We start from the raw sequence: 25,696 nt of genomic DNA on the forward strand, positions 1-25,696 counted from the left end.
GCTCGGCTTGGTTTTGACCCTGGGGAGCTCACATTTATGTGGTATTCTACCGGTAGTGGGCAGAGCATTTTGCATGCATTTGGGGGAGACGAAGATACAACACAAACTTTATGTACACTACGTTTTTTTACATACACACTCACTACACTCCCATCACGAAAGGATAATGAATTTTAAAGGGTGGAAAAGCCATAGGCAGAGCAGGCAAGCAAGCAGAGAGATGGATGGATGGATGGATGGATGGATAGAAGGAAAGAGATTCCAAATTATACAACCGTTCAAACAAACCCACATTCCGCGTGAAGACAGTAGTCGAAATAACCTCAATTGCTTGCGTGACACATTATCAGCCAACGATATCACAACTTGCTGGGCTGGATAGACACAAAGAGGGACATAAGAACCCAGCGCTTGCTTTGTGCCTGTCTGTTAGAAGGCTTCCCCATGTCTTCTCCTTTGTTCACCATCATCAATCATGCTCAGCCCCACTTGACTGGAACTACTCATCAGTAGGTAACCCGAATATACTCGAGGAACGGACAGAAGTTAGTTAGCGACTACCTCTACGAACAAATAATTACTTTCAGGCTCTTGGTCCCAGGGCATCATCATCAACTAGTCAGTTGGGCAGTTTGTCAGTTGGTTGGCTGTCTGTCAATCACCAACTAAGTAAGCACCGATCGCTACCACCATATCTTCGCCAAACACCGACAACCAGAAGAGTAAAGGGAACAAAGAAGACAAAGACCAAAGAGAACAGAGGCAGCAGAAAATCCCCCTTTGTTTGTCTCGCAGCCGCGGCGTTTCACAACTTTCAGTTCTTGAACTGGATTTCCTGACGATCAGGCACTGCCGTGGGTACGTACTACTTCCATACTAGTCACCCATCAACAACAAAGGACTGACTGATCAACGAAACCACCACCTTGTCGGTTAGATGTAGGTTGTACGTACGTCGTCAGGTTATGCATACACTATTCTACCCCTTGATTCCTTCCTTCGGCATTTCTTTTGTCTCCACGTGGGTGTGGATGTGACATGCCTCTGAGGCTCGGCCCGTTGTGAGAAGGAGGGATAGAAGATTAAGGTGCTTCTAGAAGGCTTGATGAGTGGACTGGGAAAGATTGCGCTCCGTGCGGCCTTGTTTTGGAAGGCCGGTAAGGAATGAACGGGAAGTCGACGACGATAGAGTTAAGCATAAGGTACCTAGGTAAGGTAAGGAACGGGAAGTCGACGGGTGGTGGTGGTGCCATGGAGGTAGGTGCTTATCAAAGATACTACCTACTTAAGAGCTAAGCTTTAATGTACGTCTAGAGATTTTTTTTTTTTTTTTTTTTGATTTTTTTTTCCGAATTTGGAACAGCTTCGGGATTTAAGAAGTGCCTCTCTTCTCTGTTTCCATCCTCCGGGTCTCTCGTTTCCTAGGTACTAGAACTAAACATGTTTGTTGGTGATGTGGGGTTCTAGACTCAAGGCGAGATCACGGGCTACCTAAATATGATGATGTGAGCAAGTTCTTGAAGACTGAGATGCCACACCGAGCTAGCTCTCCGTTGCATCACCTCAACCAAGGTGGTTGACTGTACTGTATCTAAAGAATGTTCGGGTCGGTGGCACGGCGAAACGGACAAGGAGAGAGTGGTTACCTTATTCCGCACTCTTCTTATACACTTATCGACAGGCCTACGAGGTATCGAACGTAGATCATCGTGAACCTCATTTCATGTGCATAAAGTTTCCAGTCGATCACCACCACTTTTTGTTTGCTCATGCCTCATGGCTCAGCTTAGATGACGACGATATTGGTTATGGTTCTGGTGGTCGGGTCGGGATTAGGAGAAGGGAGGGCACGGGAGGGTTACGTTGCGTTGCAACGATCAACGGCGGCCTCGTCTCAAGATCGTTTCAGCCTTGACCACGACTTGGCTGGAGGGCGCTTTGAGCCTGAAGACGACCACTTTCCTCTTCTTTGCCTTGATTATGTTCGGTCATCTAATTACTGTGTTGTTCTCTCGGTTGAGCTGTGACGGCGACAAACTCGAATCTTGCTGGTTGTTGAGTGCTCTCTGGGTTTCTTTTTTCCTTTGAGAAAGTCATCGAATTCAACACCTTGCCTGATCTCCGCGCACAATACTACTAGCAAAGACGAGACGACGAGATTACGAGCCGGTTCACCTTGGTAAAACACCAGATCACACCACCTACCTCAGCATCGACCATAAGTTCGAGTCCAATTTCAGCCCCGAGCTACCACGATGAAGGCCACCACAGCCCTCCGAGCCATTCTCATCCTCACCAGCAGCACCTCGACAGTCTCAGCCTTTTCAGCAGCCTCCACACCAGACTCACCACCCAGCCTCGAAGACACTCTCCACCACAACGAGCTCGGCTTCGCCTTCAACCACCTCCCGCGACAAGTGTCAACAGGCCAAGAGCTGCAAGCCTTCTTTTCCGAAAAGCCTTTGGGCGGAGCGTCATCGCAACCGATAGTGTTTTCTGGGAATCCTGAAAGGCCGTTTGAAGTGGAGGGTGATACTTTTGTTAGTTTTTCCCTTCTCTTCTCTTCACTTTCCATTCTGTTCTATTCTACCTTCCCTGCTGCTGCAGGTCAACATACTCTCCTTTTCTTCTTTGCTGACTGACTGACTGACTGACTGACTGACTGACTGATTGTATCAGCCCGACTTCCCAACAGCAGCCAACCGAGTCTGCGACAAGCAAAAGAATGCGTGCGCGGAGATGGCGAATGATGCGAGTGAGGTGAAAAGCTTTCGGGTTAGTGATTGTGATGAGCAGCGAGGTGAGTAGTAGTTCCCGGGAGTGTTTTTTTAGTGAGGTTCTCTCGAAAAGTGAAGAGGGTATCTCTTCTTGGATTCTTAGGTTCTCAGGCTCTTTAGGGTCAAAGTAGCCTGAAGGTTCCTTTGCAATTTTTCAGTTTGTTAACACATCATGGCTCTTTTAGAACGATGTATGAACTCGATACAGTCAGCGACGGAGACGAGCTTTGCGGACAAACCAGGGCCGACGCTGGTGGTGTCGAATGCGACGCATGATATTTTCTGTGATGTGTAGAGTGTGGCTACAAACATTGGTTTACTTTTGGGTCGCGTTATGGTGTGATGACGGGCGTTTGGTGTTAAGGATTGAGGGCAACTTTGGGCATTCGCTAGACGTCGAATCAACTTTGACTTGGAAGCGCCCAGGTGAACCATCCGCTTGGATTGTTTTTTGTTTCATCTTGGTCTTCTCTTGGATTCAGGCTCACTGTCGACATCATTCTGAATGTTTGCCAAGGCAGGTACAAACCTGAGACATGAAGCCGAAGGACATTTGCAGTCGCAAGAACCTTGATAGGCAACTATGGCGTCGCTGCGCCAGTGGTATCAGCGACCTGCAGCGGCCAGCGGGTGGCCCCGTGCCTTTGCTTCAAGTTCTCGTCCGTTCCTTGCTCTACGAACGATCGGATTTCCCGCTCTGGAGATCCGGGCGATGCCGAACGACGGGAATCTTCAACGTCTTCAACAATGAGCATTCTTTCCATTCGACTTGAAACACATTTACAAAAGCCAATGGCTGACCTCGGACACAAGTAGATCTGAAACATGAACTTTTAAAAAAATGCACAAATCCAACCAGTTCCAGCACTCCACATGCGAACCAGATCTTGGGGACTTCTTTTCCACCCATCTTGGCTTCCTTGGGTATCGCTGCATGGCCCTTGCCTGATCCGGGTTGATGCCAGCACGTGTTGCCCCTTTTTCTCTGAAAGGTGTTCCTGAATGGACAATGTTTTGTGAAAGAGTTTCAGCCTGAACAGAGCCTCATCGTGGTGTTTTGCCGCTGCAGTGTAATCCGACAACTTTTTAGTTAAGACCAATCGGGAAGTGGCAAGTGGAAAACAAACAGACAAGTGACGGCTACGGGAGTTGAAGCGAAGGATGGAACATTTCCATTTCCATGCGGTCTAAACCTTGTGGTACTGTACTGACGAGTATGTACTTGGCGGCTACCTTGAGACCCCGCTTTGTACCCGCCATCTATCAAATCGCACAACGGCATTCGACGGACAATGTGGGTCGGTCAGGGACCATGCGGAACCATAATGGACTCGGCGAGGGTGAAGCTGAGCGCTAGGTATGCCCGCTGCCTCTGAGAAGGCGGGACGGATGGTGATCACCGAAAGAACGAACGAACCCCAGCGGGCGGTCGGGAAAAATAATTGTTGGCGACAGAGGCACTATAGTAACCAGAAAGCACGCGTCAGGTCAGCAGCTGCAGCACGAGCATCCGATAGTCGTACCTCTTCCAAGGTACAGTACCTCTCTCTGGCACAACCTCCATCTGCAACCACACCAACCTAAGGAACCTCAAGTCAACCTTTCAAACCTCCATCCATCCCGCTCTCGGTTCTCGGTTCGCCAGCACACCCTGTGTCGGAAACGGAAACCTCCCAGTCCAGTCGTGGAAAACGCGTCGACGAACCCTCCATTCACGGCGATACTTTGCGCGTCTTTGCTGGTCCCTCCAAGTGTTTCAGAAAAGTCTACCTCTACACCTCTTTATACAACCACCAATTCGCAGCGGTGAAAGAAAAGCAACAGCAACACCAACAGCAACAGAGCCCCTCGATGCGTCCGGCACTCCAGAACCGTTGCCTTCTCCCCTTCTTCTCTTCGCTCATTTGTTGACTTTTGGTCGACCCTGTACCTTAGTTAATTCGTTACCGACTTTTTATTTTTCCAAGGTCTTCTACCTCTAAGCTTCCTAATTGCCCCCTTTGGCTCTTCTGGTACCCCATTTTTATTCTCCTGGCCTCGCCATTTGTCGACAACAACTATACCGTTACCGCGTGGGACAGTGGTAACGAAGGAAAAAAGGGACATCAACATCACGACCCTGTGGTGCTGACCAAAATCAAAAACAAATCGAGCATCGGTGGCAGACAGGCTCCGGCTTCGTCTGCGCGCTGATCTCGTCCAGGTGAGCTTAAGTCCATACATCCACTTTTTGTAGCTCTCGAGCCCGTCACCCGTCGTCCCCGTCCCCCGTCCCCCGTCCCCGTTCCCCGTCCCCCGTCCCCGTTCCCCGTCCCCCGTCCCCATCCCGTCTCCATAGTCCATACATGACTTCAGGACAGAAACTCTGAAACTCCCACTCCTGACTTGGTAGTGATTCACATGCTCCAACTCTTCCACCGCCTTTTGCATCCCGGTTGCTAACCTTGGACCTTTACTTCACCTTTCGCCAGCTATTCCAAAGACGTCTTCCCTAAAGTCGTCACCGCGAACCCCTCCTCCTGCTGCGTTCGCGCAGGACGGTATCAAGAACTACTTCCGACACCCATCTGAATCGCCCGCCTCTCCTGCCCTGTCGAGCGCCTCCACCGCCCAAGGCGAAGCTTCCCCCGAGCTTCCGCCCTTGCCTGTCCCCAGACTTCCTCTCCGGGTTCAGGGTCTTCTGAGAACTCCGCCCACCATCTCCGTGAACGGAGACGAAGACGACGGAAGCCGCTGGGGCTCTCCCTACCCCCCAAACCTGCGAACCGAGAGTTCGAGCAGTGACGACGACGACTCCGAATCCGAGGGAGATCCCATTCATTCCCTAGCGCTCCAAACTCGCTTTCTGCGACCCGCCCCGCCCACTCAACAAGACACCCCGTCCGAGTCTCGGTCATCCCTCATCAGCGGAGCCGCAAGCGTCCTCGCCACTCGCGCAAGACGCCTGGTACACGGAATCACAGAGGACTGGATCCGTCAGCATACAGCGCACGGTAGCGAGCGGGAGAAGCTACATTGGTTTAGCGACGGCACTGGCGATAGTGAGAACTCTTCACTGAGCGACTCATTTTCCGGTGACGAAGACGCCGCTTGGCTAGGAGACCACCTTCTTACCCCCAGGGCGGATCGTCGGCGAAGCAGCAGGCGAAGCAGTAGACAGCGCCAGGAATCACAGGGCGCCCTCAAGAAGCAGTCGAGCACCGATACTCTAAGACAGTCCCGCCTGGTCAGCAGACAGGCAAGCAGATCCAACATGGCGTCCCCGAACGAAAGGGCATCGCAGCCCGACGTCACTACGGCGAGTGACCGTGCACCCTCAGTCTCTCCATTTCCCGAACGAACATCCTCCATTAGCCAGCCGGTTAGCGCAACAAAGCCCGAAGATGCTTCCAGCATAAACGGCCTAAAAGGAGAGTCTGCCGCAGCTCCTTCCACACCGTCGAAACCCGCACCCAAACGTACCTCTACCCTCGTCGCATCGCCTCGAATGAAGAAAAAGGTCCCATGGAAGGGTAAGAGCGTCATGATCCTTATTCCCAAGGACGACGAGCGTGGGCAACCGGGCAAGGCTCCAATCCCTCTCTCCGAATCCGAGGTTCGGGAAAGGATGAGGAGTTGGCAACAGCAGGGTCATGATATCAGCGGCTTTGATCTGGAGCCGTCAAAGACCGCGATTGATAAGTCCATTTCGCAAAGTAGAGGATCCTGGCCCGATTTCGATGATTTAATACAGGAGCGACAGGAAAGAAGCTGGAAAGTGCTTCTTCCCGACTTGAATGGTAAGATCCCGCCCTGCTACATCTTGACCTCTGAAGGTATGCCTAACATCCGCCATCTAGCTTGGAAGAGATACGTGGACGAGTTGACCGAAGCGAAGCTCAGAGCTCTGGGAGTATCCCTTGGGGACGACGAGCCCCCACAGCCTTCGGTTTCTCCGTCCACATCCATGAGCCGACAGCCTTCGGTTGCCAACTACCCTCCGCTCCCCTTCTCACCTCCGCTGCCGACTTCTTCGGCCGCCAGTGGAGCTGGTCTCCCGGGCTTTCCTTTCCATCATGGTCTTGGGCCATCGCCTACCAGCCCAGGTCTCCCTGCCGGCATGTCGCCTGCCTCGTTTACATCCAAGTATAATCCTCGGGCTTCGATATCGATCCCATCTCCACATGCCTGGTCTCAGCAGATGATGATGCAACAACATGGACACCGCATGGGTTCACCCTCGCTTGCTAACCTCAACGCGATGATGTCTCCCAGCTCACCATTCTCACCAGACGGTGGTCTCTTTAGTCCCATGGGCCATATGGGCCATATGAGCCATCAGCGCCATCAGTCTTTGCAGTTACCCATGTTCCAGCATCAGCCTCAGCATCAGCTCCAGCATCAGCTCCAGCATCAGTTTGCGCCGCCCCCACGAGCATCGTCGCGCTTGCAAGATCTTTCCGAAATCGCCGAAGAAGAACCAGCTCAAGATCCCGTGCGCGCTCCCGAAGCCGGTCTCCCCCATCACATTCCAGGCGATGATTTGCAAAGGGAAATTGATGAAGCTGAATACCATTTGGAAGAACAGATGCGCTCGCAGCTCGAAAACGACCAAGATTACAGCCCGCACAGAGAGGAACATACCATCCCGCCGGTTAACCCCCATGCCAGAGACTCGTCAGTTCACTTCGCTCCCCAGCAACCTCAATTTGGTGCTAGTTCGGACGGCCTTGTCTTGCATCATCCGAGACCGCACAGTCGCGGACACTCGCTGTCGCAAAAAGTCTTTACCGAAGAGGACATCTCTAATAGTGGAGGTGGTTTTAGGCCTACTCTGCAGCCGATTGACGGACTGGCTGCTGAAGACGACGAGATCGAGACGAATCCAAGCAACCTAGGAACCCCCATCCAAGCGCTCGAGTTCCAGAAAATGATGCATCAACATACACTATCTAATGCTAGTAGCTCCTGGAGCGCAGGGAAGCCTGCGGTTGGCCCCGTCCCTAAGCATGCCAGCCATGGCAGCAAGTCTTCGTTGTCCAAGTTGAACGTGGAAGCGCCCGAGTTCAAGTTTAACCCCAACAGCACTTTCACACCGCAGTTTACCCCCCAAGTCGCCACGTTCTCTGCCGCCACCAGTCACTTCGCTGCATCAGCACCTACGACTGGCGCTATCAACCCGACTGCGTCTGTGTTCTCCCCGACTCAGAGCGAGTTTGGCCTCAAGTTCCGCCCGGATGCGCCTGCATTCACTCCTAATTCGTTTGCAACGCCGGCCGCAAATCCCGTGGTGGAAAGCGATGCCAAGCCTGAAAGCTCGGTTGTTGGCGCCGAGGAACTGGAGAAGGCCGAAATTGTTTTGCCCGTTAAGGAAAGCAAGGCTGTTCCGATCTTGCCCCCAGATGAAGAGGTGCAAGGAGAAGAGAGCAAAGATGAGGTGGAGGGACAACTTGACGGTGTTGTCTTTTCCAAATTGGATCATCACAATGTTGAACTGGACAGTGTGGCTCCTGCGGCGTCGGAAACCGCTGAAAGTTCTACTCCTGTGGCTGAGTCTAGGCCAGACAAGGACGAGGATGAAGACCTGCCGATTGAGGAGAAGTCATTCGACGAGTCCACTCATGGTCACCCTGACATGACTCTGTCTTCGACTATGGCTTCTGAGACGACAGATACCCAGGCGACGGTGAGCCCGTCAGAGCAGGCTGCGGATCCCATGTCTTTGAACTGGACTGTCTCAGAGCTCAAGGATCCTAACCCCTTCAGTGACGATGCCGCTACTCATCATGGCCACAAGAAGTCTCTCTCTGCGACTGCCTCGGCGTTTGTGCCCGGGATCTCGACATGGCCAACGGAAGTCGCAGATGTCGCTACTGGCTCTTCTCAGCAACCACCTCAGCAGACGCCTGTTGTAGAGGTTGCAGAGGCAGAGCAGCATATTGAGAAGGTAGCTGCAGAGCCTGAAGTGGTTACTGTGCCACCGAAGCCTACCAAGGGCCTTGCTGCTTCTCGATGGGCTCCTAAACCACCGCCGCCCCGGCGCGAAGGGTCCAAGAAGGAGGAGAGTACTGCAGCGGCCGCAGAACCCAGCTTTGACGACATTGATGCGGTCATGCGCCACCTCAGTGCTAACCCAGATATGGGTATCAACAAGCCCGCCGGTAGTCAGACTCAGACTCAGTGGCACCAGCCTAGCCCGACTCGCCCCATTCCTTTGGAGGCAGTTACGAACTCGTCGCCTTACCATCAAGTGGAAGATAACTCTCGTAGTCCTAGCCCGAATCCGCGCGAGTACACCGGTCTTCCTCTTCAGCCGTCACAGCCAATTCCCACAACCGAGCTGGAGGACCCCTTCCTCGACCCTCCCACCAGTGCGCAGTTCATTGAGGGGCCTGTCCACCGCCTCAATGGCAGTGATGACGTGCCAGTTAGCGACTGGAACGGCGCTTTCACTGAGGATGAGCAGGAAAAGCTGGAGTCCCGTGTCACTTTCTTCAATGGGCAGGTCAATGATGTTGTTGGCGGTATCCTGGATAGCCGTCTTGGCCCACTGGAACAGACTCTTGATACCATTAAGCACTCTCTGGCTGCTATCTCGAGGAGAGCTGTTTCGAACCGCCGAGACGTGCGCAGCGCCTCTGCCGAAGTCCGCGATAGCGACGCCGATGACGAGGATGATGATCTGCCTACTACTCGCCGTTCCATCAGCCCGCGTAGGGACCGTAAGATGGAGCAAATCAAGGCTGCTGTTATGGAAGCCCTCGCTTCTCAGCAGAGAACCAGGCCAACGTCCTCCTCTGCCAAGTCGACTCTTGGCGACCGCCCTGACGTCCTTCAGGCCCTCGAGGAGCTGAAGGCTCAGATCACTCAGCCAAGGGTCTCCTCGATCGACAACGAAGACATCAAGAAGATTGTTGAAGAAGTGGTGCATAACCGCCTTGAGCCTGCAGTGGATGAAGCCAAGGAGGCCAAGGTCACTGACCTTCAGGCTCGCGTACTGGAGCTCGAGGAGCGACTCCGCTCTCAGGAGGCCAAGGTGGAGACGGAGATTGCGGCCAGGCGCGCTGCTGAGGACCGTGCGTCGGATCTCACCCGTGAGATCCAGTCTGCTGCGACCAAGATTGAGGTCGAGATGATGAACAAGAGCGCCCTGAACCAGCGGATCGCCGACCTTGAGGAACGTTCCCAGCAGTTCGAAGGACAGGCTGAGAAGGAGCAGAAGGGCCGGAGAGCTGCCGAAGACAAGCTTGCCGAAGTCCAACGCCAACTGAAGCTCACCACAGAGGAAGAGAGCCGCCTCAAGAAGGAGGTCGACGAGAAGGACCATAAGATCAAGGCCATCGAGGCCGCTAACAATAAGGTTGCCATGCGCTTGACCCAATTGGAAGCCGGCACCGAGAACACTCAAAAGTCTAGGAGCGAAGCGCAGAATCGGATCAACATGCTGGATAACGATCTTCGGACTGCTCGGCAAGAAGCTCGGCACTGGCGGTCTGAGGCTGATAGAGTCAGCGAGCTTGCCAAGCGTCGTGATGCTGATCTTACCAAGGCTCTTGACGAGAACAAGGTTTTGCATAAGCTGATCGATACCCTTGGTACTCAGGTCCATGAGAACGAGCGCGTCCGTGACAGCTGGCGCACCAAGTTCCTTGCCCTTCAGGATGAGATGGCTAACGCTGCTCGGCAAATCACCGAGGAGAACGCCAGGCGCACCAAGAGGGAGCAGACGTTGATTGCCCGCCAGGAGGTCCTGGATGCTAAGCTGCAGGCCGAGGCCAGAACTCGTGAACGGATCGAGACCGAGCTGGAGAGGCTGGAGATGAACGAGCGGCAGGGCATGAGGGCTGTTGCGGAGTGCAAGAGACTTGAGCAGTTGCTTGCGGAGATGCGCACTGAGAACCATAAGTTGCAGCAGAGCGCTTTGCGGTTCAAGTCTGAGTTCCAGGAAGCTAGGGAGTCCGCTGCTCGCGAGATTACGCGTACCCGCAACGCCATGCACGCAGAGGTTGAGCAAGCCAACCACCAAGTTAATGCTGTCCGCAGGGAGCTTGAAGATGAGCTTAACAGACTCAGATCCCAGATGGACCAGGTTAAGTTGGACGCCGACACAGCCAAGGCTCAGCACGACATGCTCCTTGAGGAGGCTCAGAACTCGAAGAAGACGGAGCTTGATGAGCTCATGCGCAAGCATCAGAACGAGGTGGAGGATCTTCAAGCCCGCTATGAGCGTCAACTCAGCAACACCACTGAGGACGCCCAACGGACGGAGAAGAACCTCTTGGATCGCTTGAGCATCGAGACATCCAAGGCCCAGCATCTCCAGGACAAGCTGTTGCATGTCGAGGAGAAGCTGGAGATTGCCAAGGAAGCTGCCCGTGCCGCCGCCCAAGCGGCCAAGGCTTCTGTGGCCGGTACTTTTGAGGCTCCCGCCGTGTCCAAGTCCGCCTCCAACGATGTCCAGCCTTCCGAGAGAATCTCGCCCCAAGCCCTCCGCGAGTCCATCATGGTTCTCCAGGAGCAGCTCCAAGCCCGCGAGCTTCGCATCGAGGAACTCGAGCAGCAACTCGAGAAGGTCGATCCCGAAGCCGACATCAAGATCTCCAAGCGCGACGACGAGATTATCTGGCTCCGCGAGCTCCTTGCTGTGCGTCACTCGGATCTACAGGACATTATTGGTGCTCTTTCCAGTGACGACTACGACCAGGATGCAGTCCGCGACGCCGCTATCAGGCTCAAGGCCAACCTCCAGATGGAGGAGCAGGAGCGTGAGCGCGCGATGAACGGCGGGTCGGCTATCAACCTGCCCAACATCGCTGTTACGATCAGAGAGGCGGCCACGCCGCGGGTTGCGCAGGCTGTTGGTCCTCTGGCTGCCGCCTGGGGCAACTGGAGGAAGGGCAAGGACCTGCCGGCTTTCGGTAGTTTGAGCAGTGTTTTGTCCGCGTCTCCTGCACAGAGCCGCAATGTCACACCATCGAAGCCAGCCTCTGGCTTCCTTGGCAGTACCACGACGCCCCCGACATCTGGATCCGCTGGTTTGCGCAAAGCTTCCAACGCTTCCGTATCCACGGTCAGGAGCACAGCCTCAGCCCAACAGCCTCAGCCAACCGCTTTCTCAGCCACCGGTCGCAGATTCACTCCCCAGGAACTTTCCAACAGGGCGTTACGCCAGAATCAGCACCACCACCAGCAGCAGAGGTCGAGAGGGCCGTCCACGGCGTCTATGCACATCCAGCAGCAGGTGGCTGAGGAGGATGAGGCAAGTGACAGGGAGCTTAGGGGGGCTTCTATTTTGCCTTCACCTGAACCCTCTATGCTTTCGTTTGCTCAAGCTCAAGCTCAACAGCATCGGAGAAATATCTCTTCACCTATGATGGCTCCTCCCATGACGAGGTCCGGCGGCATGTACGATAGCGACGCGTCGCCGGTGGAGGATTTTGATGATGATGGGTTTTTTGAGGATGATTGAAGTGGGGTAGAGGAGCGTGAATATGAGCGAAGAAGGGACAGAGGAGGGGCTGGAGGGGTAGTGTGTGGTAAATGGGCCTCTTGAAAATGAAGGGGCTTGGGGAGGATTTCCTTCTTGTTTCTTTGACTTTCACATCCACTTATTTTTTGTTTGCACGGAATTTTTTGCACGTATTAAGAATGAAAGAAAGGGACAACGTCGTCACGCAGAGATGATAAAGACGAAGACGATGAAGAAAGGAGAAGGGAAAACAGGAATGGAATCACAAAAGGGGGGAACGAAGAAGAAGGGGTATATACATGAGAGAAAGCGAGAGAGAGACACACACACACATAATTACCTACTGGCTTTTTTTTTACATACATACATACCTACTTGTATCAGCGATATATTTCTTACACCTTAAATCTTACACCTTATTTGGAGTTGTATAATCCTTTCCTTCGGCATCCATGAGAGTGAGCGAAACAACCAGGAGGGAGAACTTAGTGGTGCAAGAAAGGGAGGACACGAACGAGAAAACCGATGTACGCAGTCTACATGTGTTTGTTTCCCTGAGCTCTCTCTAACACAGATAATAATTGATACCCAGCGCTTTTCAGAATCGCAATGAGCTCTCTTCGAGTCTCTAACAACCCTGTGATTGGACGTCTCGATCTAAATTGGAGGGGTTGTGTACACACAATAAATGCTTTCCGTATTGAATGGGTCACTGTAAGGCGCATTGCCCCTCCCGTTGGCCATGCCGTTGGTATGCCGTTTCTAATATTCGCCAGTTACTGAAGAAAGGAACGGCCCGTTTATTGAACGAAAGAGTAACCTGTTGGCACACAAGGATGATGATGGGGGTGAATGATCATGAACTTGTTGACGCCATCGCAGGTAGGCCCCTCGGCTACATACCGGATAACGAACTTGCCATGAGAAGCTAGTATAAGCCCTGAGGAAGTGAAGATAAACGAGATTTCATGGTTGTGAAGCAAGAATGTCGCACCTCCACCTCTGGGCTGAGCTGAACCTCTAAGCTTGGCGACCACTGGCGATAGATGACCCCTCATTCAGCTCACCGGGTTGACTGACGTTGATTGCATCACTGCGTTACTACTTCCGTAGAGGTAGGTATATAAGATACGGACGGGGCAAGGGATGTATTGAGGGGTTGCAGAACGTGAGGAGCCTGCCATTGTGACAGAGGAGCATTCGTTGCAGATGGTTAATCGAATTCGGATGGCTGTTGAGACCGGGCAAGATGCAAAAACGTAGCTTTATCTCAACGACCTGGTGATAGGCGGCATGCATTATTGAGAGGAGAAGATCAAAGACGAACGGGTGGCTTCCATACCACCCCCTTCGAGAATGGAAGTGCGGATAAGAAAAACGCATGGCATGGCAGTTGCCGTGGATGAGGCTTGCTCCTTCCGCTAGCCATGGACGAACTTGCTCGTCTGATAATTTCCGGCTTCATAAACCTCTCCGTCCCCGTCATATTCTGCGACATAAACACTCTGGCTGGATATCCAGACAGTAGTCCTTCGTTCTTCGAGTTTCCTATGCGGTGATCCCAAAACCTCAACAACCATGGCCCTAACAGCCCTTCTCCCAGACCTCACCACCTCCTCATCCCTAACTCAAACCCTCCTCACCACTCTCCTCCTCCCCCTCCTCACCCTCTACACCATCTACATCGCCATATACCGCCTCTACCTCAGTCCCCTCGCCTCCATCCCCGGTCCCCGACTCGCCGCGCTGACACAATGGTACGAGTTCTACTACGATGTCATCCTGCACGGCCAGTACACCTTCAAGATCATCGAGCTGCACAAGCAGTACGGGCCCATCATCCGCATCAATCCCTGGGAGGTACACATTGCGGATCCGGATTTCCACAGGGAGTTGTTACCAACGAACACAAATCGACGGAGACATCGGACGCCTTTCTTCACGAAACAGTTTGGGGCTGATGGTTTGTTTCTTTCCCTTTCTCTTCAGTCTTAGCAGGTTGGAGGATGGCACACATGGAAACTAAGTCTAATGCTGGACGAACACTTGAACAGAAAGTATCGTGTCTACCAACGATCATGATCTCCATAAGCTTCGGAGATCAGCGGTCGGTCCGTTCTTTTCGATGCAAAACATGAGAGCGCTGCAGCCGGTTATCGAGGAGAGGGTTGATGCGTTGTTGGCCAGGCTTCGAGAGCATGGGAAGACAAAGAAGGAGACGCCGTTGGATATGATGTACCCGTATTCAGCCATGACTTACGGTGAGTTGCTTTTCTCGGTCTTGATCGACAAGAAATACACTGCGGGTGATACTGACGACTTATAAGACATCATCAGCGAATATTCCTTTGCCAAATCTGAGCATGCTGGTTAGTCGCTCATCTCCTCCACAATGCCTTCTTGAAGCCACGGACTGACACCACTTCTTTCTCAGTCGAGGACCCCGACTTCCGCGCCGAGATCACCAACGGGATCTTGACCGGCTCCAACTACGGCAAAGTCTTCCAACACTTCCCTTTCCTCGTCCCCTACCTAGCTTCGATCCCACCGCAAATGCTCGCCGCCATCTCCCCATTCTACCGCACCTTTCTCCACCTCCGCGCCTGCATCACGGTCCAGATCGGCGAAATCGAAAAGTCTCTCCGCTCCGAAGAAGGCAAAAATGCTCATCTCGACATCCCACATCCCACCATCTTCCACTCCTTCGTCAACACCGAAGCGCTTCCTCCCGTCGAAAAGTCCGTCCCGCGGATTGCCCACGAAGGTCACGTCATTGTGCAAGGCGGCACAGTCACCACCTCATGGGCCCTGACCATCTCGACTTTCCACCTTCTGAACCAGCACACCACAGTTCTCGCCAAACTGCGCAATGAGTTAAGGGAAGCAATCCCAGACGTCAACGAGTCCGTCGAGCTCGCTCGGCTCGAGCAACTCCCCTACCTCCGCGCAGTAATCAAGGAGAGTATGCGCCTCAGCATCGGCGCATCGGGTCGGATCACGCGCGTTGCGCCTGACGAGACGCTACGGTTCAAGCCCTCGAAGCTCTGTTTGCAATGCTATCCCGACATGAAGACGACAACAGACAAGGAAAGGGAGTGGCTGCTTCCTCCCGGGACGGAGATGTCGATGACGAGTTACCAGATCACTACGAACCCGGAGATTTTTCCGGATCCGCACGCTTTCGTGCCGGAGAGATGGTTGGGAAAAGAGAACGAGATGGGGAGGCTGGAGAAGTACCTGACGGTCTTTGGACACGGGGCGAGGGTGTGTTTGGGCATGCAGTTGGCGCATGCGGAGATGTATTTGATGTTGAGTAAGTTGTGGAGGGTCTGGGAGGGTGGTCCGCAGGTTGGTGGTGTGGGAGGGGATGGCAAGGAGGAGGGGGAGGAGGAGGATAGCAAAGAAAAGGGAAGAAGAGATGGTCAGACGGTGGGTAGGTTGAGGTTGGCTGAGGGAGTGACGGTTAGAGACGTGGAGATGGCGGAGGACTGGTTCATTCCTGTGCCTTATAGAGGGAGTAAGGGGGTTAGGGTGTACTTTGAAAGCTATTAGGGGGGAACGAACGGGTGAGCTGTGAATGTTGTTATTTGGGCAGACAGACCGCGGGAAGAATCATGGATAGGTGTGACAGTTGAACAAAGAATTTTCCTATGCATGCCAATGCTTCAAAAGCTCCTTTTCCATAGTATCTTGCTCACAAGTTGGAACGCTGCTGCGCCGCCATGGTGGATCCCGATCCCGGAGGGATGGTGAGCTAGCTGGCGCGGGGCAAGACTCGGAGTTGACAGCAATCAAGAGGACGAATAGTGCTTATAGCAAGATTCTCTCTGGCACTGATGTGAAATGTGGAGGAGGGAGGTCAAGATGAAGTATGTATGATAGTCCGGAGGAATGTGAAGATTCCCTTTGAGAAGGAGGAGGAAAAGAAGGAGAAGAAGAAGGAGAAGAATGAGAAGAAGAAGACCGAGTCGGCGGCACTTCCATATTCTGGCGGTGCCTTCGCTGGTTACGCCCTCGTGCCCGTACCAGCACCAGTTTCTCCCATCGTCGCCAACGAGCCAGCGGAGCCTCACTGAGCAGGGAGCGGCGGCTTCTTACTTTTCCTAGCTATTCTGGGACACAAAGTCAGAGTCTGCCTTTTACGAATCCATGGGGGAAGCAGTAGCGAGAGGGTGCGGGGCGAGAGAAGGGAAGTGATGGATAGGTGCATAGGAGGGAGGGAGCAGGGAGGGCTGGGAGCAAAGAGGGAAGAATGATAGACGCAGCATGATTTATTGATACCCACACATGATAAGAGTGGAGGAAGCCTTACTAGTAATGAGTTAATGAATACTATGCTTGAGCAACTGCAAGAATAACCATATATAAACTGACCTTCAGTTTGAGTTTTGTGTTGAGGGAATGTCTGTCTGGCAGAAATGAATAATGATCCGTTCGGCGCCTTTGACCAAGTGAAACAGAGTGTCCGCCATTTTGAAAAGGTGAAGAACAATGAATGACCTCTCGGTAAGCCATCATGACCCAATTCAGTTCTGTTCTCGCTCACTTACCCTCCCTCCCCTAATAAACCCCCAACGGATACACCTCCGGAATATTCCCACCATCCGGCTTCACCACCGGCACCTCCTTCTCATACCCACCCCCACCCCCCTTAACCTCCACCACCTTATCCAACCCTCCGCCGCCCACCGGCATTCTCCTCACCGGCGGCCCCAACGCCTCGCCCACATGCTTCGCGATTCCCAGCAGCAAGTCCTCAGTCCAGGGCCTTCCCAAGATCTCCATCCCAATGGGAACACCCAGCGGAGCGGTGGTCTCCATCACCTCCGAAAAGCCCACGGGCACGGTAATAACAGGACTCCCCGTCAGCGCGGCGAGGATCCCGTTCCGTCCGCTCTGGGAAGGAGATCCGATCTTGACGACAAGGTTCTTCTGCTCGGGGTAGATGATAGCGTCGAGATTGTTGTTGGTTGAGAAGGTTTGTGCCAAGGTGGTTTTGAGTTGCTGAATCCCGTGCTGCCGGACAAAGTACTCGGGCGAGGAGGTAGATCTGTTGAATGCGTTTCTGATGTAGTCGTACTGCGAAGGAAGGACAAGGAATTGCTTCTTGCCGAGGGTGTAGATATCGCTGAAACTCCTCGGTCCGGTGGTACCATTACCGTGACCCGCGTAAGTAGTCTTCTCCAAATAAGCATCCAACCCTTCGCGAAACTCACAAGTCTGGACATCCAGCTTCGCCGCTATTGTCACTGCATCGTAAACCGGTTCGGTGATATTCACCAGCTCGACACCAGCTGCTTCAAGCCTTGAGAGGACTTTTTCCATAACCTCATTCACGGGGTCCGTCTCCTCGCCAGCCGTGTGGTTAAAAAACCCATCCAAAACCCCCAGTCTCAACCCCTCCAGTTTCCCTAGCCCCCCGTACAACGCCTGGCTGTAATCCCTCCCCTTAACCTCAGGCGGTACCAACACCGTGGTATTATCACCATTCCCCTCATCACTCCCCGCCATACTCATAACAGTCATCAAAACCCCCAAATCTCCAACCCCCCTCGCCATCCCCCCAACAGCATCCTGCGTCCAACCCACCGGCACCACCCCCTCCCGGGTAACCAACCCCCTAGTCGGCCTCCAGCTCCACAAACAATTCGCGCTCGCCGGACTTCTCAAGCTGTTCACAGTATCCGTCCCCGTCCCAAGAACCGCCAAATTAGCCGCTATCGCCGCTCCCGTGCCCCCCGAAGATCCACCGGGCGTGCGGGTGGAATCGTATGGGTTTATGGTCTGTCCGCCTAAGGAGGAGACGGAAATCCCTTCCAGCGCAAATTCGTGGAGGTTGGTTTTACCGAGGATTATCGCCCCGGCTTGCTTGAGGGCTTTCACTGTTGGTGCGTCCTTGGAGGGGGTGTTGTTTGCTAGAGCCAAAGAGCCGGCGGTTGTGGGGAGGTCGGAGGTGTCGAAGTTGTCCTTTAGCAGGACGGGGATGCAGAGGAGGGGTTTGTTGGCGGAAGAGTTGCCGGAAGCAAGTTGGAGGTCAATGGCGGAGGCGAGGTCGAGGGCGTGTGGGTTGAGAGAGAGGATAGCGTGCAAGGAGGGGTTGAAGGCTTCTATGCGGGCGAGGTAGGAGGAGATGAGGGCGTGGCAGGTGGTTAGGCCGGTGAAGAGGGCGTTGTGGATGGAGGAGACGGTGGCTTCGCGGATGTCGAAGGGGGGGTTGAGGTCTAGTGGGGCTTGCTGGTTGAGGGTGGTGCCTGGAACTGTTGGAAGCTGTGGGTTGAAGGCGGATGTTGTTGTTGTTGAGAGGAGGGAGAGGAGGGCAGCTTTGCCTAGGAGGGCTGTGGGGTTGTTGAGAGATGATAACATGATGATCGTGGTTGTGTACGAGACGAAGCACTACACGATCATGTCTGGTTTGTGATATGTCCGTCGGTCCGGTCGAGATGTTTCGTCTTTTGAGTAACCGCCGAGTTTTGAGGGTCCATCATCCTGGTAAGCCGAGTGGTACCAATATTGGTTTTCGCATGGTGAAATTGAGGGGTATCACGGCCTTGGTAAGTTGTATGGATTGGTTGACCAAATCTGGAAATATAAACAGATGGTTCCCGATTGGAGTGTCTTTGTTAACCCCGGTTCCCGGATGCCGGGAGAGCCCCGCTCGGGACCCGCTGTCAACGACACGACTGCTTGGCTCCGATCCGGGTTTCGGCTGCCGTGGTAGCCGGAACAAAGAATCACGGTTCTATCAACTGACCATTGTTAGAATCAAGTAAAAAGTTGATATTTGAACTTTTTATCAGATACGGAACTTGTTCTCTAGATATCAAGTCCAAGTTATTCGGTCAGTCCGGCCTAATCTCGGTGTTCTCTCCGCAACACAACATGATCCAGATACAGTCAGCAAGCACGGCCGTTATTCATACCTGACATCCGCTTCTGTACGGAGACTCATGAACCTCACCATCATAATTTCTATTCAATCCAATTCTATTTACCTAGACACGTGCTAAATAGTAATACAGCCCGTTCGCTAGCCCGTTCGCTTCGTGCATGCATGCCTATCATGTATTATCATCGGACATTAATATGCTGCTGACTTCTCCTTATGTCCCAACACAAAACTCGGTTGTGAAGCGTGGATTCACCAATCACCTCTTGCTAGCTCCCACGCCAGAAGACGCCAACCGCCACGCCTTGAGCGGGAGATCCTGCAAGTGAATGACCTTGGGACGGATGAACATGGTAAAAGTCACCACGCCAATCGCAACGCAGAGGATATTGACAATGTAGTATCCATCCTGAATCATGTTGCAAGTACCGCCGTTGGCAAGGCATCGGGTCTTGTCCTCCTGGATGGCGCAGCTGAAAGGCTCAGAGAAGGTGGCCGTCTTGGAAGTAGGAACGCAAGTGGCGGTGGTAAAGTAGTCGACCAACCGAAGAACGAAGAAGCGTGGGAAAGTACCGCCTAGGTTGCAAACGCTGGGAGGACAGAGGTTAGCAGGATATTCTCATGGAAAAAGGGGGAAGATGAACTCACGTAGCAAGAAGAGTCATGTAAGTACCGCCAATGACCGGGTCCGAGATCCGCGCGTGGAAGGCAGAAACGGCAACAAACATGATGGTGTTGGTAAAAGTGGAAAAGATGTGCTCGGCAATGACAACAAGCATGTACCAAGAGGTAACACCCTCAGCAGGGAACATCACAACAGTGAACTGCGCGAGAACGGCAGCCACCAGACGACCCATAAAGCCCCAGCACCAGAGGCGCATAGGGGTAAACTCCTGTGACCACTTTCCTGCATAGTATCCCAGCATGATCTCGAAGGGGAAATCGATCAGAACTGTGAGAGCCATGTTCTCGGTACCGAATCCCTTGTCGAGCAGCTTGAGGTTGGTGACGGCATCGTTGGCCTGGAAGCCGATCTTGGCGATAAGGTGAATGATGATGATAGTCTGGACGTTCTTCAGGTTGAGCACACCCCACATGATCTTGTAGACGTCCCAGACGCCATCCTCGTTCTTGGTACGCTCCTCGCGCTTCATCAGACCCAGGCCGATGGTCACAGCAATGTAAGCCCAGCCCCAGAAGGTAAGGTATCCACCCAGAGACATCAAACCCTGGTCAAGCGGTTCGGTGCGGAACCAACGATTGGCAAACTCCTTGGAGTGGAAGGCCAAGAAGACGGTATACGACAGGAACTGGCCAGCAGTCAAGCCGACCGTCTGCGCGGTAGAAGCGTACGAGACGTTGCCGGGGGTCAAAAGCGTCAGGGCCCAGCCGTCAACAGCAATATCCTGGGTAGCGCACATGAGCACGAGGAAGAACCACCACCAAGTAAAGCTCCAAACCGTAGGGCCGCCTTCCTTGCCCATGGAATCCATCAATCCTTCTACCCTAGAGCCCAGGTAAAGCATGCCGATTCCGGATAGCAATTGGATAGGCAGAATCCAGCTCTTTCTCCTTCCCACCTTGGGACTCCAGATAGCATCGACAATGGGACTCCATAGCAGTTTGAGAGAGTAGGGGTACGACGCCAAGCTGAAGACGCCGATCTCAGCATAGGAGAGTTTCTTCTTGAGGAGGAACGGTACCGAGCCCGTGGCCAATCCTAGCGGGACACCCTGCAAGAAGTATAGAAGGACGAGCAGGCCAAAGTTGCGCTGGTCCTGCTTGGGAAGCTCGAAGAAACCATGGTTGTTTACTTGGTCTGTCTTGTCTGGGACGGGGTCGTCGAGGGAGAAGGTTTCCCTGCCGATGATGTTGGCGGTTATAGCTTCGGACGAGGTGTCGTAGCTCTTGTTCCGGCGCATAAGCTCGACGTTGTTGTTCATCTTGTGGAGGCCCGAGGCGACGGTGTCAGGGTCGGAATCGGAGTCCTTGATTTGGGTCTTGTTGCCCTTCTTTTCCTTGGAGGCTTTGCGGGACAGCCCGTTCTGTGTCGGCGACTTTGTGCCACGAGTTTTAGTACCCATAGGTACCACTGTGATGGCGGATGTTGGTGGGTGGTTTTGTGTGCGTGTGTGTTGGAGGGGGGTTCCCGTTTCGTGGGTTACTCGAGGTCAAAGCCTTGTGTGATGCCGGCGCGTGTGGTGAGTGGTCGAGGCCGTCGAGGGGGAGTGATGATCAACAGACCCTAATTGAGTATTCGAGATGGAAGCGAGGGGTAGTTTTCCAGAAATAGCGGTCGCAAAAGACAAGAAGAAAGAGATTAACGAAAGACGAGAAGTCGGTACTAGCGGAGTCGAATAGTCCGGACGAGAGTGGTCGAGAAGGATTGTTGACAAGGGACGAAAGACAAGGGCCCGGTGTCTTTGTCAGATTGAAGCTTGACCTTCCGTTGTTGGCCCTATCAGACCAACTGCCCTGTTGCCCTAACGGAGCGCTAGAACTAACTGTTGTTGTCGCTGTGGAATGGAACGTTGAGACGCTGGAAGATGTGAAATCGTGGGGGAGTCAAGGTGCTCCGGCTACCGTGGCCTCTCGGTTGGTGCCCTGGTGGCGAATAACCTCTAACACGACGCTAGAGATGAATGTTTGAGATTGATGTGCCGTCTGGAAGCAACGACTGTGAGGCTCAACCTCGTATTGAGGAATTAACTAATGAGTGGCTTTCGGGGGTCAGTGTCAATGTCAATTGTACCTTCCGCGCCTTCCGTCTGTTGTCCAGCTGTCTCCAAGCTTCAGTGGAAACTGGTGAGGAAGTGACATCCGATAAGCTCTTATCGCGCCAGGAGACAGCTTGCTGTCTTTTGATGCAGGAACTGCGCCAGTGCGTCATTGGTATGGACCCAGGGGCAGATCGCTACGTTGACAGCTGCCGCCCCACAGAGCTTGGCGCCCGTTGCACCTGTCAGCTTCATCCCCTGATTGATTCGCATCAACTCCACCAAAGTAAACAATTGACTTGAGCAAAGTCACCAGCTTCAATATACAAGGTCTTAAAGAAGTCCATTTTCCACGTTATGATACCCAGACCTCATTGTCATTGATCCAGTTTCTTTCCATTGTATTCGAACTCTCTACACGCACGATTATTTGCGTCGCGCATATCACCAAAGACGCGTCCAAACACACCTGCTCTCCCCCAAAAGTGGGTCCCTCCACAAGTCACCATGTCCTCACCAACACCCTCACCACTCGACGACGAGATCGAATCCCTCAAAGCCAAAAGTAAGCCAATTCCCCCCCGCACCCCCTTTCATAACAAACTTACTAACAAAACCACCAGTAACCACCCTAAAGTCCCACCTCCGCATCCAAACCTCCACCCTCCTCTCCTCCCCTTCCGTCTCTTCCCTCCTCTCCAACCACCCCCCTTCCTCCTCGCACCTCAAACCAAAGGGCCTCACCCCGACCATCCTCAAATCCCTTCGCCACCACGCCTCCCTCCAAAAGGCTCACAACCAACAATCCCTCTACCGGACTTGCGCCACCATCACCACCTTCCGCGTGCAAGACCCCGATCCGAACGCGGTAGACGGCGGAGCCGTACTAGGGTTAAGGATAGAGGTTTTTGCGCGGGGCAGGTTTATGAGGCCTTATTATGTTCTTTTGAACAGGCCTTTTGCGGAGGGGAGGAATCACGGTGGTGGCCAAAGTGGGAAGGGGAGTGAGAAGGGGAATAACGGCAAGGAAAAGAGCGGCAGGAGCAGAAAGGGGGGAACCGGAGGGAGGTACGCAAACTGGTTAAGGGTGCATCGACATACCATCCCTCCATGCGTCCCGATTTCAGGGCTAGCGGCGCGGTACTTGCCGGCACCACCATCACGAGAGGAGGAGGGAAGGGAACAAGATCTGGCCAAGTTTGCTAGACGCCTACGCCGAGAATTAGTCCGCTACCATCACCGCCTTGCAACTATTACAGACCTGCGGAGGGCCATCCTCGCCGAATCGGAATCAAAGCAGCAGCAAGACGAGCAGCAACAAGAAAAGCCCCCAAACAAAATCCAAGACATCACCCCAGCCGACGCCGAAGCGAAACAAATCACTATCGAATGGGAAGATGGCCAGACGGGAAGGTTGGTGATGGGTGATGATGGGGAGATTGTGCAGGTTGTTGCGTTGAATGGAGGGGGTGGTGGTGGTGGTGGTGGGCAACAAGGGGGTGGGAGTGGAAGTGGGAGGGATAGAGAGGTGGTTAGGGAGTTGGTGGGAGGGGCAAAGAGGGTGGAGGATGTTGTTAGGCGGTTGGGGTCAGGGATAAAGGGTTGATGGGCGTGTGAAATTGTCTGGGTGAGGAGGGGAGGAGGTGAGATGATGTGTGAAGGTTGGTTTGATACCCGGATAGACAGCATACTTCCAATAGGAGAGGGGGAGGAATTCGATGAGTAGACAGCATATTTCTGTAGTATGCTCTCATCCATTCCCCCGCCAGAGCATCATACTGCTTGCCACGTTCGATCATCCTCGGCTTCGGTTTCAGGCAGCAGCACTCACCTTGGACCTTCCCCCAGTGCCAGTCCGGAATACATTTCCTGCAGTGTTCCCAATCCTCCGTATAACTTGTACACCGCTCCCCTCTCTTCAACAACGTGTGCATACCCGTCAAAGTCAACGCCACCGTCCAGTATCATCACCACACCCGTACGACGGGCCGAGTACACCCACTCACCGATAGAGTTGTCGCACGCTGTGTTCCCTTCCATCACCGGGCCGAGCCTTTCCCCATTCGATCTGTGCGCCCTGTAACCTGAGAGAAAAGGGTGAGTGCATGCTGAACTCGTGATTCTGGAAGGGTGGTAGTGAGGGGAGCATAATGCGGTGTATGAATGGCTGGGAGGACAGGGCGTGGTTTGGCGGCGGGTACCCATCCCATCTTAGCACGACGTCAGTGTATCTGTTGTGGTATCTTTCTGGCCGATCGTGGTTTGGTGAGTGAGTGATGTTTCTGGGCGGTCTGGCTAATGTGGACAGGTGTGGTAGTATCTCAACGGGTGTGCATCTTGTGGTGAAGGGTGAGGCATTGGTCATGTTGGTTACGTTCGGTGTGTAAGTGAAGATAATTGCAGTCCATACACAGCAAGTATAATGTTGAAGCACCGGCAAAACACACCAGAGACGTTAGCGAGAGAGTAGAGAATAAACTGAAATGTATTAAACTTTTACCCCATCAGAGGCCGCAAGACAAATAAGTTATCGATCAATAGAAACCCCCTGTAAAACCCAAGGGTCTCTCATCTCTGTAAGCTACCAAGTAGTCCAAGTCGCCGAATTAAACCAAGAAGAATGAATCTGCTCTAAAGTCTTTTCAACTCTCTCACCGCCATCAACTACCCTCTGATTCAAAAACGTTTTAAACCGTTGCTGTTCATTACTGTCCTTCAAGTTCCTCCCCACAATCCCTCTCATGACTGCATAAAACCTGCCACCTAAAGCAGCGCGGCAAGGGCAGCAATAACAGCCAGAGCGCCACCAGCGTGATGGGCGCGTTCGACCGATGCGCCGGCAGTGACGACAGGTCCGGGGCTGGTGGTCGTAGCCGGGGGTGGGGAGCCACCGCCGGAGCCAGAGCCGGTAGGCTTAGTGGGAGACGGGCCGGAAGTGTGCGGTGGCGGCGGAGCAGCGGAGCTGGTTGGGTTGCCAGGCGAGGGGTGAGTTGAAGCGGGAGGGGCTGGAGGAGCACCAGTGCCAGTGCTGACGGGAGGCTGCGGAGGAGGAGGAGATCCGGAAGACGCGGGAGGTGCCGGAGGGGCACCTGATGAAGCGGGAGGAGCAGGAGGAGCAGGAGGAGCAGGAGGAGCAGGAGGAGCAGGAGGAGCACCTGATGAGGCCGGGGGTGCGGGTGGCGGCGGAGGAGGTGCCGGGGGGCCACCTGACGACGCAGGAGGAGCCGGGGGTGGCGGAGGAGGAGGAGGAGGGGGAGGTGGGGGAGGAGAGCCGGAAGAAGCTGGAGGTGCCGGAGGAGGTGGAGGTGGCGGTGGCGGCGCCGGAGCTCCGGAGCTTATAGGGCAGACAGTGGTGCTGACCGGAATGGTGACGGTGGTGACCACGGTGCTATGGTCCGGGCATGAGGTAACAGCAGGCGGGCAGCTGGTGATGGTGTGAACTGCCGTGGTGTAGACGGTACTTGTCGTCCACTGTCCCTCGCCGCCTTTATCGGGTCCACCGGCAGCGGTGGTGGTAGGGGCCGGGGCTGGGGGGTAGCTAACGGTGCCAGCACCCCATGATTCAAAGATCGAAGATACGTCACCGTAGTGGGCCGACACCGAGGCGGCGCAGGCGAGAGCAAAGGTGGTAGTCTTCATCCTCCTTGTTCCGGCTACGGATGGTAGAGATGCCTCAAGGAACGGTCTTGATGGAAGAGGAGTGAGTGACTTGAACGAGTGGATGATGGAGTTGGTGATACTGAGTGATGGCCCGAGTCCCAGATATGGGAAGGAAGGGGCCCTTTTAAGTTACCGTGGTATCTGCTTCCCGTAACCGCCTCCTTCTTGTGAAATGTCAGAGAAACATGGCAAGGTAGCACAAAGAACG

The 25,696-nt window shown here is 53.8% G+C and overlaps 7 protein-coding genes across 7 annotated transcripts; 4 read left to right on the top strand and 3 right to left on the bottom strand.

Moving 5' to 3' along the window:
- Positions 1-2,141: 2,141 nt before the first annotated feature.
- B0H65DRAFT_335615 (uncharacterized protein) lies at positions 2,142-2,874 on the top strand. Its single transcript, XM_062823563.1, has 2 exons — positions 2,142-2,540; positions 2,680-2,874. Exons 1-2 carry the CDS (start codon positions 2,256-2,258, stop codon positions 2,806-2,808), a joined length of 414 nt encoding a protein of 137 aa, XP_062677035.1. The 5' UTR covers positions 2,142-2,255; the 3' UTR covers positions 2,809-2,874.
- Positions 2,875-4,102: 1,228 nt separating this feature from the next.
- On the top strand, positions 4,103-12,225 carry B0H65DRAFT_446566 (uncharacterized protein; the record flags this gene model as incomplete). The annotated part of the gene is made up of 4 exons (XM_062825801.1): positions 4,103-4,134; positions 4,745-4,860; positions 5,014-5,114; positions 5,314-12,225. 4 exons carry the CDS (start codon positions 4,103-4,105, stop codon positions 12,223-12,225), a joined length of 7,161 nt encoding a protein of 2,386 aa, XP_062677036.1.
- Positions 12,226-13,520: 1,295 nt separating this feature from the next.
- On the top strand, positions 13,521-16,227 carry B0H65DRAFT_480206 (cytochrome P450). Its single transcript, XM_062827565.1, has 4 exons — positions 13,521-14,188; positions 14,280-14,486; positions 14,553-14,594; positions 14,660-16,227. Exons 1-4 carry the CDS (start codon positions 13,804-13,806, stop codon positions 15,775-15,777), a joined length of 1,752 nt encoding a protein of 583 aa, XP_062677037.1. The 5' UTR covers positions 13,521-13,803; the 3' UTR covers positions 15,778-16,227.
- Positions 16,228-16,471: 244 nt separating this feature from the next.
- Positions 16,472-18,975, bottom strand: B0H65DRAFT_335668 (amidase signature domain-containing protein). The gene has a single exon (XM_062823564.1). The coding sequence runs from the start codon at positions 18,586-18,588 to the stop codon at positions 16,786-16,788; it is 1,803 nt and encodes a 600-aa protein (XP_062677038.1). The 5' UTR covers positions 18,589-18,975; the 3' UTR covers positions 16,472-16,785.
- Positions 18,976-19,301: 326 nt separating this feature from the next.
- Positions 19,302-21,474, bottom strand: B0H65DRAFT_335704 (acetyl-coenzyme A transporter 1-domain-containing protein). Its single transcript, XM_062823565.1, has 2 exons — positions 19,760-21,474; positions 19,302-19,701 (listed from the first exon to the last, which is right to left on the bottom strand). Exons 1-2 carry the CDS (start codon positions 21,193-21,195, stop codon positions 19,371-19,373), a joined length of 1,767 nt encoding a protein of 588 aa, XP_062677039.1. The 5' UTR covers positions 21,196-21,474; the 3' UTR covers positions 19,302-19,370.
- Positions 21,475-22,129: 655 nt separating this feature from the next.
- Positions 22,130-23,701, top strand: B0H65DRAFT_503203 (Cenp-O kinetochore centromere component-domain-containing protein). The gene is made up of 2 exons (XM_062827868.1): positions 22,130-22,393; positions 22,452-23,701. Exons 1-2 carry the CDS (start codon positions 22,336-22,338, stop codon positions 23,432-23,434), a joined length of 1,041 nt encoding a protein of 346 aa, XP_062677040.1. The 5' UTR covers positions 22,130-22,335; the 3' UTR covers positions 23,435-23,701.
- Positions 23,702-24,591: 890 nt separating this feature from the next.
- Positions 24,592-25,467, bottom strand: B0H65DRAFT_446571 (uncharacterized protein; the record flags this gene model as incomplete). Its single annotated transcript, XM_062825802.1, has 1 exon — positions 24,592-25,467. The coding sequence occupies one exon, from the start codon at positions 25,465-25,467 to the stop codon at positions 24,592-24,594; it is 876 nt and encodes a 291-aa protein (XP_062677041.1).
- Between the last annotated feature and the right edge of the window lie 229 nt (positions 25,468-25,696).

This window comes from Neurospora tetraspora, assembly GCF_033439725.1.
Source record: "Neurospora tetraspora strain CBS 560.94 chromosome Unknown B0H65scaffold_9, whole genome shotgun sequence".
Taxonomy (NCBI): domain Eukaryota; kingdom Fungi; phylum Ascomycota; class Sordariomycetes; order Sordariales; family Sordariaceae; genus Neurospora; species Neurospora tetraspora.